Source organism: Pinus tabuliformis, chromosome X (assembly GCF_031772625.1).
Source record: "Pinus tabuliformis cultivar Carrire ecotype Pingquan chromosome X, CPIR1, whole genome shotgun sequence".
Classification (NCBI taxonomy): domain Eukaryota; kingdom Viridiplantae; phylum Streptophyta; class Pinopsida; order Pinales; family Pinaceae; genus Pinus; species Pinus tabuliformis.
In genome coordinates, this window is record NC_142308.1 from 487,705,182 (window position 1) to 487,724,665 (window position 19,484).

At 33.8% G+C, this 19,484-nt stretch overlaps 1 protein-coding gene across 7 annotated transcripts; it reads right to left on the reverse strand.

Annotated features, from left to right (window-relative positions):
* Window positions 1-624: 624 nt before the first annotated feature.
* Window positions 625-3,558, reverse strand: LOC149140798 (uncharacterized). 7 transcript variants are annotated; one of them, XM_089446952.1, is made up of 3 exons: window positions 1,514-3,558; window positions 1,360-1,398; window positions 625-1,087 (listed from the first exon to the last, which is right to left on the reverse strand). In XM_089446952.1, exon 1 carries the CDS (start codon window positions 3,148-3,150, stop codon window positions 1,672-1,674), a length of 1,479 nt encoding a protein of 492 aa, XP_089303078.1. In that variant the 5' UTR covers window positions 3,151-3,558; the 3' UTR covers window positions 625-1,087; window positions 1,360-1,398; window positions 1,514-1,671. The 7 variants fall into 7 exon arrangements, with proteins under 7 accessions (XP_089303078.1, XP_089303077.1, XP_089303075.1 ...); XM_089446951.1 differs by having other exon boundaries at window positions 625-1,099; XM_089446949.1 differs by having other exon boundaries at window positions 1,360-1,412.
* Between the last annotated feature and the right edge of the window lie 15,926 nt (window positions 3,559-19,484).

Genomic DNA, 19,484 nt, shown 5'->3' on the forward strand with positions numbered 1-19,484 from the left:
TATCTGTGTAATTTCCTCCCTCTAATTTTGAATTGCGATGAAAGAAATCTTCAGAATGACAGGGAAAAGAAAACAGAAGACAGACAAGCATACAATGACACAATGATTTACATGGAGAAAAACCTCTTGGGCCAAAATACTCCACGGCAAAATAAAGTATACAGTGATGCCAATTAAATTACACAGTAGGAACTCAAAAACAGAGCGCATTCGTCTATTGTATCTTCAGTCTCAAAAGATAGAATTGTCTGCTGCTATTACACAGACTCTCTGCTGTTAAAGAATCATTAATGGTACAGAATCACTGGCTCTCCATCCATCATGTCTCTTCCTCTTCCGACAAGAGAGAAACTCCTACCATCACTGAATCATAACCTCTAGACGGTAAAGTAACTTTTTGTTTTTCATTGGCAAACTCGCATCTTTTACAGAAAGTTAAGAAAAGAGGTAAAATAGTAAATACATACATCATCCATATAGATCACTGTGTGAAGCACAGATAGGACTTGAACCCTATGGCACCTTCGAGCCAAGGCTTCACTGTCTTTATTTACAACATCATAAAAAGTAACCCTGTATATAGGAAAGCTGCTTCAAAGCCACACTCAGTTTCAGTAACTGAAGTCGGATTAATATTTATGACTTGTGTTTAACTTTTGTCCCTGGTTGGAGAAGTTTCTCCAAATAACTCATTAGGTTCTAGTACAAAGTCCATGACAATCACAAGAGTAAACACTGAATATAAAAGGATTTGTGCAATGAATATGCCACTTAATTTTTTAGCAAGCTTGAGACAAAGAAGGTATCACAAACGCAACAACGATCACAGAGGATTAATGGCATCCCTTTCCTTCATGCTAAGATATGCAATTTTCAAAACACCATATTAAAACCACAGGAAATCAATATAAGAGACCAACTGCAGCTTTCATATTCCATTATCCCACCGTTCTTGATGGAGGGTCGAGGCCAAATCCAGCATAGCTGCCATCAGAATCTGTTGTCCTGGATCCAACTCTTTTCCTCTGATATTCTGTAGACTACGATCAGTGGTAAAGTGCATCCAAGCTTAAGGAACATCTGTAGTCTTTGAATTTCACTGACAAAGCATTAGGATTTCTCTAAGCTCAATCAATGCAGAGGGTTGTTAAACGCTTGCAACTTTCCTTAATTTTAGAATATAGGCAATGCATATATTGCATACATACACGTTGAATGTGTAGATATGATTACAACAGGCTTATATTTTGGATTGTGCAAATGCATGCAAAATAAACTCCTCTTCATAAGCAGTGCAACAAGCGTTTAAGTCAATAATTTCCTAAGTTCCTAAATACAGGAACTTAAATAAATACATACCTCGATCATTGTACTACAGAAACCCCTGTGCAGAGAGGCCTTCACGACAACACCTAAACAGAATGAATAAACTAATCCTTACACAGGTACCTCTGCTTATCAATAAGCAGGAGGAGCAAAGAATAAATAAGAAATAGCATAGATTGTAACTTACAGTGGGCTATAACCAGGAAAATCGGAATAGACCTATAAAGAAAGAATAAACAAATGAGGATGGGGCAAGGTAGAAGAACTCAATATTAAAGCCCAGGAATTTTAAATTCAAAAGAAAGGAACAAACTAGTAGGCCTTATCTGCAAAGGCTAATGGTATTTATGGACCCCATAAAATCTCAGCCAAAAGTGTAGCAGCCTCTGCATCAGAAGGGATTGCTTCTCTAACTCGTCTGACAATCTCCTGCTTTAATGCGCGCTTTTCCCTCTGTCTCAACCCCTGCCCAATCTCCAATTGTATCGCAAACCTAGAGACGGCACTAGCAAAGGGATGCTTCTGCCAATATTCTTCAACAACACTATAACTATCATCTCTAGTCTTTGACGCTAACAGGAACCCTTGAGAAGAATCTGTAGACTTTGGTGAGGATTTTCTGGAATTTGGAGGTGAACTTGTTGCATTATTTTCACAACCGACATAATCTTCCAACACCTGAACATCCATTCCTTTGTCCAAACATTCACTGGAATTATTTTGATGTAAAGCAATGCCAGTATTATCTGGTGAATTAGTAGCACCATCTCTAGCAGTATCACTTGGAAAAACATGGGTGGATTCACACGAGCTTAAATCTTTTCGAGACGAATCAATCGAATGAGTAATACTTGTGGGCAGATCAATCAGGTCACCCCCAGCTTCTGACTGCTGAAGCTCTGCAAGCATTTTCACCACATCCAACTCCAACATGACTACCACCACCTCTTTGCGCCCATGGTAAGCCATCTCAAATACACACTCCATTGCAGCCACCCTCATCTCCTCGTACTCGTCCTCCAACAACATCACAATCTTTTTAACTCCATGCCTGGCATGAATCTCGTCCACCACCGCACCTTTGCCAGCCGCAATCAGGCCCCCAAGAACATTCACCGCCACAACAGAGAGATCATTAGAACCATCTGTAACCATAGCCAGCAAGCTCTCCACAACACCCAACATAAGAATCTGACTAACAAATACATCCTTATTGAAATTCACCAGAGCAGACAAAGCAAAGGCAGCCTCCTTCTGAACTCTCACACTGACCCCTGTCCCGGCCTTCAGCAACGAGCTCAGGTAATCGAAAACCCTAGTTGACAAGATCACATCCTGCAACTCAGGGTTATATCCATCCTTAACCCTAGCTTCAAATTCACGAAGGGCTCCAATCTTTTCTTCCTCCCCAACTTGCCCACTCTCCAAAACCTGCACCAGGTGTTCCATGTTCTGCTGATCCAGCCATAGCTGAAGTTCCGATTGCATCTTATTGGCAACATTAGTAATATCATTCCCCAAAACCTTACCCTTAGCCCGAGAAAAATAATATTTCAAACCCCTCCGACTGGTGAGCTTACGAGCCCGCTCAACCTGCGGCTCTAGCTGAGATACAAGATTCCATAAGCTAGTGAGCTTCCGTCTGAGTTTTGGGTCCTTCAATTTCCCGCTGCTCTGATCAAATTCCTCGCTCTGAAGACGCCTGAGGCCTTGTACGAGCGTTTCCACATTGTTGGCATTCTTGGGAAGGTTAAGGGACGCTTCCTTCAGGGCTTTAACCACTGTTAAGACATCATCAGAAACTGATACTGATGCGTCGCTCATGGCTGGATGAATAATTGGGTTCCAGATTTATGAAGACTTAAGTCGAATTGCTTGGGTTTCGTTTCTCATTTGATCGAAGAATGAATCAAAGAGGCAATTTATTACATACCTGGGCTGATGATGGTGGTGGTGGGATCCTGTTGGGATTCGCACCCGCCAGCATATGCTCCTACTTCTGCTCTTCTTCTTTCTGGAATTTGGAGGTAGATTGGAATTCATGCATGGTGAAACGAGGTTTTCTCCTCTTCTGTTTGGGATTTTGTCTGAAGGTGATGGAAGGCAGGAGGGAGGAAACTGTGGCAGGTGGCCAACGACCAGTCCACATTCTTCCAGAGTCGAGCCGATTTCGTAGGTGAAAGCACATCCACTTGACTTTTAGTTATTGGAAAGTGTGGCAAAATTGCTTGTACCAAAAAAATATCATTCGCGAGTTGCATGAGAAGGAATATTATTTATCGTGAATTGCGATTCGCACCTCACTCTCAATCAGGGTCAATCACCACTAATCATTCTCATTATTATAAGGCCAGCCCCTTCTTATGTGGGGAGGATTCTAATGAATTTACCAGAATCATAGTGATTTAGGTTAATTTTTGGAGAGAAATTATGGGCTGTCATTATGCAATTTAACAATATATTAATAATATTTTTTATTTAGTAACTGTTAGAAGGTTATTATTAGATTTAATAGTATGTAATTTAGATATACTAATGATTTGGTAGAGGATTATCATTATAATCCAAGTGTATATTCAATAGTATGCAAGCTAAATATATTAATAACTTATTACTTAATAAGTATTAAGATGTCTTAATGCACATTAAAGGGGACCTCTATCTTTTTAGCCTTATCACCACAAGGGAACATGTCGCTTTGGGAATTAAACCTAGATGGGAAAGAGAACAAACAATCCACCCAATCGTTCTAGCTATGAACCCTGGACTAATGAAACATGAATTTTATTTAGATAAACTTTCATTGCACCACGTCTTTTGACTTATTGGGACACCTTTAAACCCTCTCTACTTGGGATCACTAATCCTAGTGCCCTAAAGGTAAGTATTGCCATCACATCGCTTTGGAACAAAGAGAAATGCATCTCTATTTTTATTTGGGCATTGCAATAAGATATCAAGCATTGTTGCAGGAGCCTTAGATGTTTGCCTATTTGATGTAATGCATACGCAGAGAGCAATTATACAAAATACATATAAAAGCACAGGATGAATGTTGGTACACAAAGAAAACAAATGACAGGGTAGTGTGCGCTAGGGAGGATGGATGGTGATGCATGTAGATGTATAGAGAAAATGGATAGTGGTAAATATAAAGTACATGAAATAACAAAGAAAGTTGAAAAAATGATGTTGCAATGAGGTTGAGTCAAAAAAGAGAAAGTAAATTGTTGTGTTTGAGTGATTGAAATTAATAAAAAACATTATATAGCATAGAAGTCATTGAGTGCCTAAAACAAAATATAAAAGAATGAGAATATTTATAAAAATTAAAATAATGATGATAAAAAAAAATAAAAATAAACATTATAAACCATATAAAATTTATCAAATAAAATTAATTTAATGAAAAAATAAATCAATAAAAATTTTTATAAAATATATATATATAATTAATTTAATGGAAAAAGTAAAATTATAAGAATTTAATTTTGTTCCATAATCTATATATTATATTTTAAAATACTTTTATTAAAAATCAATAATTTAAACAATATATAATATAATATCAGTATTATGATTTTTATATAATTTCGCAACAAATAATTGTGTTTGTGAATTATGTGTGCAAAGCTTCAATAACTTTATTGACCTTCCCGAGTGTCATTTTTAATACTGAGAGCACGATAATGAAATATAATCACATGGGTTGTGATGTTTTATAGTATGTTGTTTGTTTTGTATATATATATATTTATATATATATATATATATATATATATACTTTTTTTACAAGCTTCTTTCTTGTAGAGGGTTTCTCTCTATATTTTTTTAATATAGAAACTTCATTGTTTTAAAAGTTTCCTTATTCTAATTTATTATAACATGGTCAATTTCATTATTATTTACAATTGAGTTTTTCATTTTTATAATAATATTATATCATAATATTTTTTATGTTTATTTTTGGTGTATGTAAATATAAATGGATATTAAAATTAAATGATTATTTTAAAGATTTTGATTTCTCATGTTTACTCAATTTAATATAATTTTGATTTGCATATTTATACTTTTTATTTTTAATTAGATTTATGATTTTTCATAAGTTTTATATATTCAGAACAATCAACACTTTGTTTTGCTTGGTAATTTTAATTTGTGGAGTGTATGTTTTTTTAGTTTAAATTAATGAATCATAAAGTGCAATGGAAAGCTAGAAGTGGACTTTATGACATGAAGGATATTTTAACATAGTTTGACAACTTTTTAGGGCCAGAATTCGTTATAGAGGCAAAAAGCCACAATTTCAGTTTCTTATCTTGAATTACAAAATATGCGATTTTTTTAATATTGTCCAACACTAGTACTAATTTGATTTAGAAGTATTGTTTTCACTTTTTAATCTTTAGTATGATATGGAATCCCTCCCATACGTCCAAAAGATATTGAATCAATAACTGACTTAACCAGTAATAGTTCCCTTGAAGAGGACCTTTTAGGTTTAGTTGAAAACCAATCCAAGATGATACATGAAATGTTGTAGTAATCCTTCCAAGAGATTCTCCTACAAATTTGTCCCCATGTTAAACCAATATCAAACCTTGCACCATTCATTTCCTTCTAGAAAACAAAATGTTGCTATCCCTATGTTTCATCACAATTCAATGGCAAGACATTAGAATTTTGGTTCCACAGTCTGGAGGCATATTTCAAGACTTATTATACAATCACTAAAAAAAGCACTAATAAAGCTAAGATCCTAATTACCCAAGTCTAAGTGAAAGAATTTTCCCTAAATTGGTGGTAAATCAGTAGAGTTACTAGCTATTGAAGCAAGATAGATCACATGAAGGATTAATTTTGCATTTGATGAAGTTTTTACCCTTGTTGGTATTGGGAAAACCTATTACCGCTTTTGTTAATTCTCCTAAAACTAGCCCGGATTTATTTTCTCACAATAATTTTTATTACCAACAACTTATTTATTTTACCAAATAGATTCAGAATTGTTGAAAAATAGGATCATTGGTATTTTAACTCTGGAAAAATAAATATGCGATAGAAATGAAATCAGGGGGATCAATCACACATTGTAAAAAACAAACACCCACAACAATTATCTATCATTAATTAATTTGGAAAATCAAGGCTTCAACCCACTTAGAATTTACAAAGAAAAATACAGTCACTGGAACTAGCAATTCGGCCCCATTGGAATAATTTGGCCCAAGAAAATTCAGCCAATTAGAAACTAGCCATTGAAGAAATTCAACCTAGAGAAAATTGGCCCACTTCTAAACAGTAAATCAGCCCCTGCGCCTTACCTTCAGTCAACCTTTTCACACTCACAAATCAACCCTGGAAAGTCAACCTCCCCAAAAACGGTGCCTCCTTCTCGCTTCAACAAGTTGGTCTCTCCAATATCCAGCAAATCAACCTCATGGAAACACTCAAAATTATCCTTGTATTCTCCTTCCTTCTCCTCAGTCTAACTGATCCTTTCGCTTTAGAGAATTTGCTCTCTCCTTCTTGAGAAATTTTCTTTCCCAAATATATTGTAGCTACCTCTCTTATTTGTCTGTGTCTTCACCTCTCCCTTAGGCTTTCATGTATAATCTTCTTTAAGCCCAAATCCATAACCCTAATCTTCCTTCTAGAATATCTAGGAGGTCAACAGTTTAGATAATTTCTAAGTCACTTAAATAATTAAATTATTTATCCTTAGAAATTGATTTAATAGTCTATAATAATTAATTAAGTTTAATTATTGTACTTTTCCTAATTTAGACTTAGGAAAGAAGACATAAAGCACTTACTCCATTAAGAAAACACCTAAATAGGCAATAAATCATTTTCTACATGCTAAGACACCAAGCCAATGCAAAATACATTTTGTAGCTATGATAAGCTTCAACACTCCCTCCTAGCAAGGAAGGGATTCTCCACTACCCCCAACATGTCTCTATACTTCACAAACTTCCCTTTCACTAGAGGCTTAGTGAGAATATCTACCACCTAGTCCTCAATTGAAATGTACTACAATCTTACAACACCTCTCTAGACTTTGTCTCTAATGAAGTGATATTTTATCTCGATATGCTTAGACTGATCATGAAACATAGGATTTTCAAAGAGTTTAATGCAACTCTGATTATCACAGTGTATCACCGATGGCCCCATCTCCAGATCAAATGTTCCTACAAGCATCTTGTGAAGCCATACTGCCATACGACTTGTCATACTTGTTACCATGTACTATGCCTCTGCTAAATTAAGTGCCACTAATTATTGCTTCGTGTTGTAGCATGAAATCATGGGTGATCCAAAGCTAAAACAACATCCAAACGTGGATTCTATCCATAACACTCCCTTCCTAATTAGAATCTATGTACTCCTACAACTTCACCTCATCAACTCCAACATATCTGAGTCCAAAGTCCTTTGTATCTCATCGGTACCTCAACACATTCTTTATTTCTAGCTAATGAATCTATCTCAAATCCACCATCAACTCATTGAGTGTGTTCACAACGAAAATAGATATATGGCCTAACATTGACCAGATACATCAATGAACCTGTCAGTTTCCTATATAGTGTGGGATCCATCGAGTCGCCCTTAGAAGCACTTAACTTCTTCAAGTTAGTGATTGTCGGTGTAGATATAGTCCTGCAATCCTCCATCCTGAATATCCTCAAGATCTTAACTGTATACTTGCCCCTGCCCTAGGAAAATCTCTCCTAGTTTCTACCACACCTCCAATCCCAAAAAGTAGTGCATCAAGCCGGTTCCCTTCATCTCAAACTCCAAACCAACATCCTCCTTGCACATCCCTATGAGCTTCTCCAATCTCCTCAAGAAAATATTGTCAACATAAAAAACCAAGATGAGTAACTCACCGTTAACAAGTACATAGTACAAGTTAAAGTCCGCCTCACTCTTGGTGAAGCCCAAACCAAGAAGTTATCCATCGATCCTGGCATACCATGCATGTGGAGCCTACTTCAATCCATAAAGGGCCTTTTTTAACCCACACACATGAGAATCTCTCCCATGTACCTAAAATCCCTAAGGCTTCTCAATATACTCCTCCTTAATCACCACGTTGAGGAATGTAGTCTTTACATCCATCTTATGTATCCTCCAACCCATCTCTGAAGAAATGGACATGACTACTCTAATGGATGCATATCTAATGATAGGTGTGAATGTCTCCTTGTAATCTACTCCTTGTTGTTGGGAGAACCCTCTTGCCATGAACCTTGCTTAGTACTTCTCATCATTTCCATTGACTACATGTTTTATCTTATAGATCCATTAATAAGTGACCAAAAAATTTCTGTTAGACCTTAACACTATGTCCCACACATCATTCCTGATGATGGAGTTATACTCCTCCATCATGGAATCCCTCCAGACCTGCTCATTTGCAGCCTCCTCAAAAGTAGAAGGCATAGACTCACTGATGTTGCTCGACAATGCCAAATAATTGGAAAATATCATTGGTGGTCTACTCTATCTGAAAGTGCTACTAGATTCTTATACACACTCCTCAACATACCTTAAGGTCTACTCAACCCATCTCAACCTCTTCCTAGTATATCTCGAAGGAATATCTTTCTCCTCCTCTAAATATACAAACAATGTCCCTACTATTGGTGTTGTTGGTCCATGCTCAACCTTAGGAGCCTCTTGCTCTTGATCCTCTACCCCTAAAGTCTCTCTCTCATGAGACCTCCTAAAGGTCCCGCCCTAACCAAATTTTACATATCAATTGATGATAACATTCCTCTATCCCAGAATGTAGACTTGGCAGCCCTTTGATACCTCACTGTAACCAAAAAATATCCCCTTCTCAGATAGGAGCTTTAGCTCAGTCCTCTTATTTGTGGGAAAGTGGACATATAATGGACTATTGAAGATGTGCAAATGGATCACGTCTAGTTTCACTCTTGTAAATATATCCTTAGGGGTCACATCCTTCAATATCTTGTGAGGACTCATGTTCTGCACAAAAATGACTATATTACACGCCTCTAACAACAAAAAAATAAGCAATCCCAGGTCATAAATCATTGCCATCATTGCCTCCTTTATGGTCCTATTTTTATTCTAGACAACCCCATTCTATTGAGGGTTGTAAGGTGGTGTGAACTCCTTCTTGATCCACATTTCCTTGCAAAAATCATAGAAATCATTGTTGGTTTTGGAGCCTGATTATCTTATCTATTCAGAGGTATCGTTGCATTGGACCCTAGTTCGTATTATGGCGGCAACACGACCCATTTATGTGCACCGCCAGGGGGGTCTAGGGGGGGCGAAGCTAAAAATAGATGTAAAATTGCCTTGTAAAATGTTGTAATTTTGTAGTCAATCGAGGTCGTTCATTAGGCGTAAATCTGACGGTAGAAGTTATGTTTAGTTTAGAGTTTTTTTTCCCTAGAAGGTAACCCCTCACTATATGTGAGGGAATTGTATTGCGACTATGTAGATCTGTATTCTGAGAGAGAAAGAGAGAGGAGATTGTGTGAGAGCAAAGAGGAAATTACAATGGATCTGTTGTTGGTTGTATCTCTTCATTTTGTTGGATAATATAAAAGGAAGGACTGGTTGTTTCTCTTTGGACGTAGCCCAAATTGGGTGAACCACGTATATCTGTGTCTCTCTTGTTTTATGCATTTTGTGTGTTTATATTTCTACAATATTTTTATGTGTTCCATTGCTCTGTAATATATAATTTTCTAACACTCATTGGAGGTATACTTTCCCCCATTATCCAATATCAACACCTTAATATTCTTCTTGGTATGGTTTTCCAAAAGAGATTTAAAGTCTTGAAACCAACCAAATACCTCACCCTTGGTCTTCAAGAAGTAGATCCAAGTCTCCTTGGAAAAATCATCTATGAATGCCGAAAGTACGAAGACCTTGTGATCAACACCACAGACATAGGACCACAAATTCATGAGTTCACTGAGTCTAACACTCCCTTGGACCTAATCTCATTCTGAAGAATCATGACCTTGGCATGCTTTCTAAGAACACACCCTTTGCACACTCCTTCCTACTCCACCCTATTATCAAGAAAACCTGTAACCATTCTTTGTAACATAGAAAGAGCTTTGTAGTGTAGGTGTCCCATCCTCCTATGCCAAATCTCACATTGGTTATCATTCTCATATATGACAGCCTTCAATGGTTGTTCTCTTAACAAATAGAGATTCTTCTCCCTTCTCCCAATTACTCGCCTCTTGTCTAGATCTTCTCCTTTCGTCCCAACAACCACTTCACCTCCCATGAAGCTGCATTCTAGTCCTATGTCTTCCACGGAAAAAAACTAAAAGGAGATTCATCTTCAAACCTAGTACGTAAAAAACCTTGTTCACCTCCATGATACCTCCAATGATCCATATGAAACTCAATGCAACAAATACCCTCTACTGCATACTTGGTATTATCACTAAGCTCTACATGTATATATTTGGGCTCCTTAGTCATGTTGGTGAAGATGTCTTGAGATCTCATCATGTGACAAGAAGCTCCACTTTCCACAAACTAGACACCTCTCATGACAATTCCAAAAAGGAACAACACCAAGGTGAAGTTCTTCCCAAACTTTTCAACTAACTCGTCCATATGTGCATTTCTTATCTTTCCCTTTCCCTTCTTCCTATTTATACATTGAATAGAAAAATTCCCAAACTTGTGACATGCAATGCACTTGACTTTACTCACGTCCTTCTCCTTTTTACCCTGCAAAGGTCCACCTCCACTCTAGCTTTTCTTGGCCTTCCCTTTTCCCTTTTTCACTTATGTAGAGCAAGATCTTATTTCTCTTCACTATTCCGTTGTTGTCCCACGTTTAATGAATTAACCCATATCTCCTTTTGATGAAAACATCCCATAACTGGCTCCAACCAAGAAGTTGTTGCTTTATTAGGTTCCTATCCACAAAGGTGGTCCAATGCTCGACACATCCTTTCAGATTTATTTTCCTAATCTATGAATCATTCACTGTGTCCACAATAGCTGAAAGCTCATCATGAGCTTGTTGGATCCTTGTGAGGTAATAGGTTACGGTCTTAGACATCTTCATCCTAATGTTGTTCATTTTTTCCTACACCACCATCTTCCTATTTTCATTTGTACTTTGATAAAGACTGGTTAGGGCTACCCACATATGACATGTCGTGTCCTTTCATAATATGTGAGGAATTATGTGGTTCCTCATACCATCCGAAATTATGCTCATCACTTTCACATCCTTCTGATTGTGCTCAATTGTTAGGTTTGGATATGAAGGGACCTGGATATATGTGTTCACAAAATTCCACAAACCATTCATTTTTAAAATTATAGTGATACACTCCTTCCAAGGACTGAAATTAATGGCCCCATCCAAATTGTCTGATATCACAAACTACTCATTGATGTTGTATCGCAAATTGACCTTGGCCTCAAAACCGTGGTTGCAAAATTATGAAATAATTATGTTGCGGCAAAAGGAAGAAATATGTTGTTGCAAACCCTAATGATGTCAAATATATCCTTTAATTTTTTCTAGAGCTCTGATACCATGTGAAAACTCCTAATACCAACCAAGATTTATTTTTTCACAACAATTTGTGTTCCCAACATCTTATTTATTTTACCAAATAAATACTGAATTGTTGAAAAATAAAATCATTGGTATTTTAACTCTAGAAAATCATATATGTAGTGGAACTGAAATTAGAGAGATGAATCACACATTATAATATATAAACACCCACAACAATTCTCCTTTGTTAATTAATCTAGAAAATAGGGTTTCGACCCACACATAATTTACAAAGAAAATTATAGTGATTGGAACATGCAAGTCAACCCCACTGGAATAATTTGGCCCAAGAAAATTCAACCAACTGGAATTTAGCCACTAAATAAATTAGGCATAGATAAAATCAACTCACCTCTCACCAGTAAATCAACCTCTCCACCTTGTCCTCGCTTAGCCTTTGCACACTCACAAATTGATCTTAGAAAATTGGTCTCCCCAACAAATGTGCCTCCTTCTTGCTTAAGCAATTCGACCTCTCTAATCTCCAACAAATCAACCTCCTAGAAACACTCCCAAAATTATCCATGTATTCTCCTTCCTTCTCCTCAGTCTAACTGAGCCTCTTGCTCCAGAGAATTCACTCTCTTCTTCTTGAGAAAATCACTTTCCCAAAAGTGTTGTAGTTGACTCTCTTCTTTGTATGTGTCTTCACCTATCCCTTAGGCTTTCATTTATAATCTTCATTAAGCCTAAATCCCTAAACCTAATTCTCCTTCTAGAAGATTTAGGAGATCAACAATTGAGATAATTTTTAACTTAGTTAAATAATTAAATTATTTATCCTTAGAAATTGACTTAATCGTTCAAAATAACTAATTGACTTTATTTATTGCACTTTTCCTAAGTTAGAATTAGGGAACAAGACATAAATCACTTACTCCAACAAGCAAACACCTAAATAGGAAACAAATCATCTTCTACATGCTAAGACATCAAGCCAATGAAAAATACCTTATGTGGCTACCATAAGCTTCAACTCAAGAAACTTCCAAGGCAATTCATCAAACAATATATTGAGATTTCAATGAGCTTAGATCAAGCTATGGATTTCAAATCCATAAGAGGTACTCAAAATCAAATTTAGTTTTGGTTTATTTCCTAGCATTTGAACATAATTAGTTATGTTTGACATATATTCTTCGAAAGAAGCATATAAAACACAATCCTAGAACTAAGTCTAAGAGGACTACTTATAACACTACTAGTACAATTTCCTGAAACCATTCCTTCTCCAAGACTTCATCTAACCCTAATGGAAAATTAAAGGGTTCTGGGAAGTTTTCCCCATCTATCAGTAAAAGAAAACACTATGATATCCGAAATGTAGGATTTATCTGTGTACAATTTATTGTTGCAAACATATTCTTAATAAAATATAAAAGATGCAATCAAACACACACATTTAACACAAAGATTTAACCCAAACAAGGAAAACTAGAAATATTTTTTTTAGTATATTATGTGTTTATAATGTTACAAAACAATATAAACCCTCAATCCATTAACCATAATTCCTTAACAAGAATTACATTACCGTGGACCACAAAACCATGTGCCATGAAACCACCAAAGGATGAAAATTGTACTAAGAAAAAGCACTTGATAAAAACCTATGCATTTATTTTTACTTGACGGGCCCCTTCATGCCTCCATACCCCCTAGTACAGGGATCTCTTCCCCCCTACAACACTCCCATGAACCCCTTGTTGCACTTGGTGGAACAAATCATGAAGTCATGCAAATAATATAACACATATCCAACATTCTCCCACTTGTTGTTTTCTTTGCATATTGGGGGGCATAATATTTCTTAATTAATGATCAAGGGAAGGAATTCCCCTTGTTTCTCTACACTGAGAAAACTTCTCAGTGCTCACAGACTTTGCTAATGAATCTACAACAATCTTCAATGTGTCAACCTTCACCAACACCACCTTCTTGTCTTCAACCATGTCTCTCACAAAGTGATATTAGATATCAATATTCATTGTCTTGGAATGATAAGATGGGGTTTTCACTAGGAAGATTGCACTATGACTGTCATAATCTATCCTTAAAACTTGATGTAACATCTCAATACATGAAGACAATCTTTGTAACCATATTTCTTCCTTGCTTGCATGAGTGGTTGTCATGTATTCAACTCCTGTAGTTGAGAGTGCCACTATAAACTATTTTTTTACCATCTCGCTGATTGCTCCTCTAAATAGGTTAAACACATACACGACTCATAGATTTTATGTGATCTTGATCTCCAACCTAGTCTGTAACAACAAAGCAATGTGTGTCCAATACTCTATCCAATTTCAATCTTCCTTGGTGTAATGCTCAAATTTATACATCCCAATTACACCATTTTTTTTATTATTCAATTCCATATAAAAAGATATATATACAACATTTTAATTTTAATTTATTTAATTATTGTACCAAACTTATAACTTAAACAAATTATTTCAATACTAACAAAGTTACCAATTTAACTCGAACTGTACTGATTTCTCTTTTTTTTAGAGGTTGAAAAAAATCATTTGATTTTGAAAAGATTTGATGCATAATTAACCTTTTTTTAAGCATATTTTTGATACTTTAAATTTTCTTATGTATTAAGTATGTACATTTTTTTAAATGTCAGTGATTTTCATGCCAATTTTGAAAAATGTTGATGCAACATCAAACCCCTTTTTTTAGGCTTATTTTTTACACTATAAATTTCATGATATCTTATGGATATTTTTTTTAGATGTTGTTGATTTTCATGCAAATTTTGAAAAGTGTTGATGCAACATCATCCCTTTTTTGGTGGGGAGGGGGGGGGAATTTTTAACACTTGAAATTTTTTTATGTCTCAAGTATGCACATTTTTTTAAAATGTTGGTTATTTAACCATTTTTCAAGCTGTCTTCTTCTTCTTCTTGGTTTTCTTCATGAGATGTCTGTTTTTTAAGTGTTTTTCATGTTTGTGTTTCTTGTTTATCTTTGCAATGTTTTTCTATAATAAAATTTCTTTTCTTTTTTACAAAGTTAAAAAAAGTAATAATATTAATATTTTGAAGTTATGATTTTATATAGATTTATGTATTGTTAATTAATACTTCAAAACACATAAAATATTTGTGAATAAAAAAAATAATAATTTTGAACAGTTGAAAAATTACACATTTTGCATATGGATATAATTAAAAAAATACAACATTTGAGATTTTTTTCCCCTTAAAAATGACATGTTAAATAAATGAATTTTATGGAAAAAATTGAACATAACAAATTGAAAAAATAACAAATTTTATGAATTTTATATCAAAAAATGATAATATTTGATGTTCTTTTTAAAAATAATAATTTCATAAAATAAAAAAAAAAGAACAAGTTAAAAAAAAAATTAAAACAACTTTAACAAAACACAAAAATCAAAATAACAAAACAAAAATAAGTGGTTTTAAATAAAAATAATTTGAAAACAAAAATTTAAAAAAAACAAAAACAAAAACAAAAATTACAAGAAACCATTAATTTTTTATTGAAAAACAAACAAAGACCATTAATAAATAAATAAAACAACAAATCCAATATTAAAAAACAAAAACAAAAAAAATTATACGACCATACCAAAAAAATAAAAATAAAAACTTGTTGCACAAATTAAAATAATAATAATAATTAAAAAAATAACAAATAAACCAAAAAAAAATCCAAACACATTAGAAGAAAACGAATATAATTTATTAAAAAAAAACAAATTGAAAATATATAGATAATACAAAATTATTTTCAAAATATTGAAAATAATAAAAAGAAATAAAATATAAATTAAAAAAAAAATAACAAAAAAACATTTAAATTCTTTAAATTTTTTTTCCTATACATTTATTTTTTTAATATTTTTTTCTTAATTTTGATTTATGTTTGTGATTTTAAATTTTACAATTATATTTTTCCAATTTATTTTTATTTTATTTTTTTAATTTTTTTGGTTTATGATTTAATTTTTTTTGTTAGGGATTGTTTGTTAGGGGTTGTGTACATGTTAATTTGATAATTGATTTTTAAGTTTTTGTTACAATGCACCTCCACTGTGTTATTTTGATGGTTGATTTTTAAGTTTTCATTACAATGGGTCAAGCATACCCCACTATATGTCAATTTGATGGTTGATTTTTAAGTTTTCGGTGCAATGTGTCAAGTTGCCTTAAGCTAAAATTTTAAAAGAACTACATTTTTAGCATTTGGTATAATGACTCTTTGATTTAGGTATTTATTTTAAAAGTTTGTTTAGTCATGATATTTGATCTCGAAATATGGTGAAAATCTAATGTTTGTTATAGTCATGATATTTGTATTTAATTCCATTTCTGAAAAATGTTGAAATTTTAAAGTTTTTTGGAGTTGTTTTTTGAATGGTGATATTTTATCTTTAATGTATTGTTGAAAGCTATTGGATTTTTAATGATTTTTGGAGCCCTGATATTTTTATTTTTAACGTTATTGGAATTTTAGCAAAAAAAAAAAATATATTATTATGCAACATTAACACTTCTTTTATTTCAGGGGGTTTTTTCATGTTTAGTGAACGAAGATTTTAGTTTTTAATGTCATTGTTAAAAAAATGAAATTAAAAAAAAAAATTATTGATGCTGCATTTATTTGCATCAACACTTTTCGTTTCAAAAACCCAAAACATTTTGTTTTCGGGCTATTTTTTGAAGTTTTTTGAGATTTTTTTAGCTAGAATTCTCGTTTTAAAATTACAATTCTCATTAAATCGGTAACTTTATTTTCTTAATAATAATAATAAATATTATAAAGAGATTATTTAATTAATTAACCTATATAATAATTCTTACCTAAAATTGTATATATGTCAATCATACAAGTTGAATTGCACCCTATTAAAATCCATCCTACTTTATTAATACAACTTTTATCTAATAATCAAGTTTTTAAAAGTTTATTTACTTAATTTCCTTAAGTGGTTATATTGTAATATTAACGTTTTTAAATTTTAATTTTGCTAATTTATATTATTAATTAGGACCATTATAATATGTATATTTATTATTAAAGTTGCTTATATCAATCTTTTAAATTTTAAAATATTGTAATTGTAAAGTTAGTTATACTCGTCTCTTAAAAATATTGTAATATAATAATTATATACAGTATAAAGTAAAAATTTAAAGTAATTATAAAATATTTTAATGAATTATAATTCTGGTATATTAGTCATGTGTGTGATATTTTTAAACCTAATTAAATAAGATTTTTTTTTAAGAGATTATTAAAATTATTCAATTGAGGGGTATGAAGGGAGTGGGGTTTGGTGGTTAAATTTTAGTTGTCATCCCTATTTGTTCCTTGTAACTCTTTATCTTCTATCCAGTTTAAGTGTTACCATGGTCTTTGCTTTGTTGAAGAATCTATGGCAATTAGGTGTAGTGTGATTCTTCTTGCTATGATAACAATTTGTGAAGCTCTTTTTCAATTTATCTTGTTAGCTTAATCTTCTTCTTATTATTATTAATGCATGTGTGTTCACTTCATCAAACTGCTATCAAAACATAAGAACAATCTTATGAAACCTGCTCACAAAAGATAAAAAAGATAGATCAATGCATTAGAAATCAGCGTCTTCAAGGGGGGAACATCCTTTACATTACACAAATGAACAATTCTTGGATGATACAAATGACAAAACCTCATTTCTATATATAGGAGTCTAAGGGGTCACAAAATAATCAAAGCAGACATAACAATAATAATATAAAGGCACAACAATAACAATGTGGGCTTTTATGGGGCACAATGGGGACAATAGGGGAACAACAATAACAATAAGGGCTACAATGACAATAGTAATGGGCGAATCACTAGTATTATAGGGACCTAAGATGCCCCTCTCCTTCAAAAAAGTGTTGTCCTCAATGTTTGAGTAGTTTTGGATGCTTCTATATAAAATTCTCATCCTCCCATGTGGAATCGTCAGCGGGTAAGTTCTTCCACTTGACGAGATACTTCGAAATTGATCGATTTTGTAGCTTTCAAGTTCTTGTTTCTGTGACTGCTTCAAGTTCCAATATGATTTTTCCTTCCTCGTCAAGTTCTGGCAATATTATTTCAACTGGGAGCTTGTCACCAATGACCTTCTTTAAACATGAAACATGGAAAACTGGGTGCACTCAGGAAGTTGCAGGAAGTTCCAATTGGTATGCCATAGTACCAATCTTTTGCAACACCTTGTATAGACCATAATACTTTGGTGGTAATTTATTATCCTTCTTAGCTTGCTTGAGGGAAATTTGTTTATATGGTTGTAGCCGTAGAAATACCCAGTCACCTACATCAAAACTTTTTTCGTTGCGATGTTGATCTGCCTGTTGTTTCATTCTATTCCGTGTCAAAGATAGGTTATCCTTTAAGAGTTGGAGAACTTGTTGTTGATGCGCGATGTGATCTTCCACTGCTTGAACCTTAGAATTTTCTCTTAAATATGATGTGATGGACGGTGGTTGATATCCATAAAGTGCCATAAATGGGGTCATTTTTGTTGCAGTACGGAAGGAAGTGTTATACCACCATTCAACCAGAGGCAACCATTTGACCCATTGTTTCTGTTTATCAGATACAAAGCAACGAGGATATCCTTCCAAACATTTGTTTACTATCTCAGTTTTCCCATAAGATTGAGGATGATAAGATGATCTATGAGCTAACTGAGTACCAAGACAAGAAAATAATTACGTCCAAAAATTTCCAGTGAAAATGGGATCTTTGTTGCTTACAATAATCTTTGGGTTTCCATGTAGCTTTTGAATTGTTTCCATAAATGCAGCAGAAATTGTACTAGCTTTAAATGGATGACATAATGCAAAAAAATGTGCATACTTAGTAAGTTTGTCAACTAGCACCATGATGACACTCTTTCCTTCGGACTTGGGTAAACTTGTGATAAAATCCATTGAAACCTCCTCCCAATGTTGACTTGGAATGGATGAAGGTTGTAATAGACCCGGGGTCTTAATTCTTTCAACTTTATTTTGTTGGAAAACCAAACATTCCTACACAAACTTTCGAATATCAGATTTAAGGCCATCCTAAAAAAATTCTTTCTTAACCTTGTGGTAAGTCTTTAAAAATCCCGAGTGCCCTTCTAAGGGAGAGGCATGCAATTCCATAAAAATATTTTGTTTGAGTTGGGAATTCTAACATAGGTATAAGTGATCTTTGTACCATAATGAATCATTTTTCCATTTAAATGTATCAGATGTACTGGGATCTCGTTGTAACTTTTGAATGAGTGCCCACACTTCTTCGTCATTCTTCCATTCATCCCTTGCTTCGTTTATCCAATCTGGTTGGATAATAGAAATGACACAAAGCAATGCTTCCACATCCTCATCCTTTCTTGAGAGTGCATCTACCACAACATTTTTCTTCCCTTTTTTGTAGATGATTTCAAAGTCATAACCCAACATCTTTGTGACCCATTTTTCTGCTCTTTTGAAGATAATATTTGTTTTAAAAAGTATTTAAGACTATCATGATCTGTTTTTACCTT

Bases quoted from the DNA above. Each gene is read 5' to 3' on its own strand.
- LOC149140798 (XM_089446952.1), bottom strand. From the start codon at position 3,150: ATGAGCGACGCATCAGTATCAGTTTCTGATGATGTCTTAACAGTGGTT.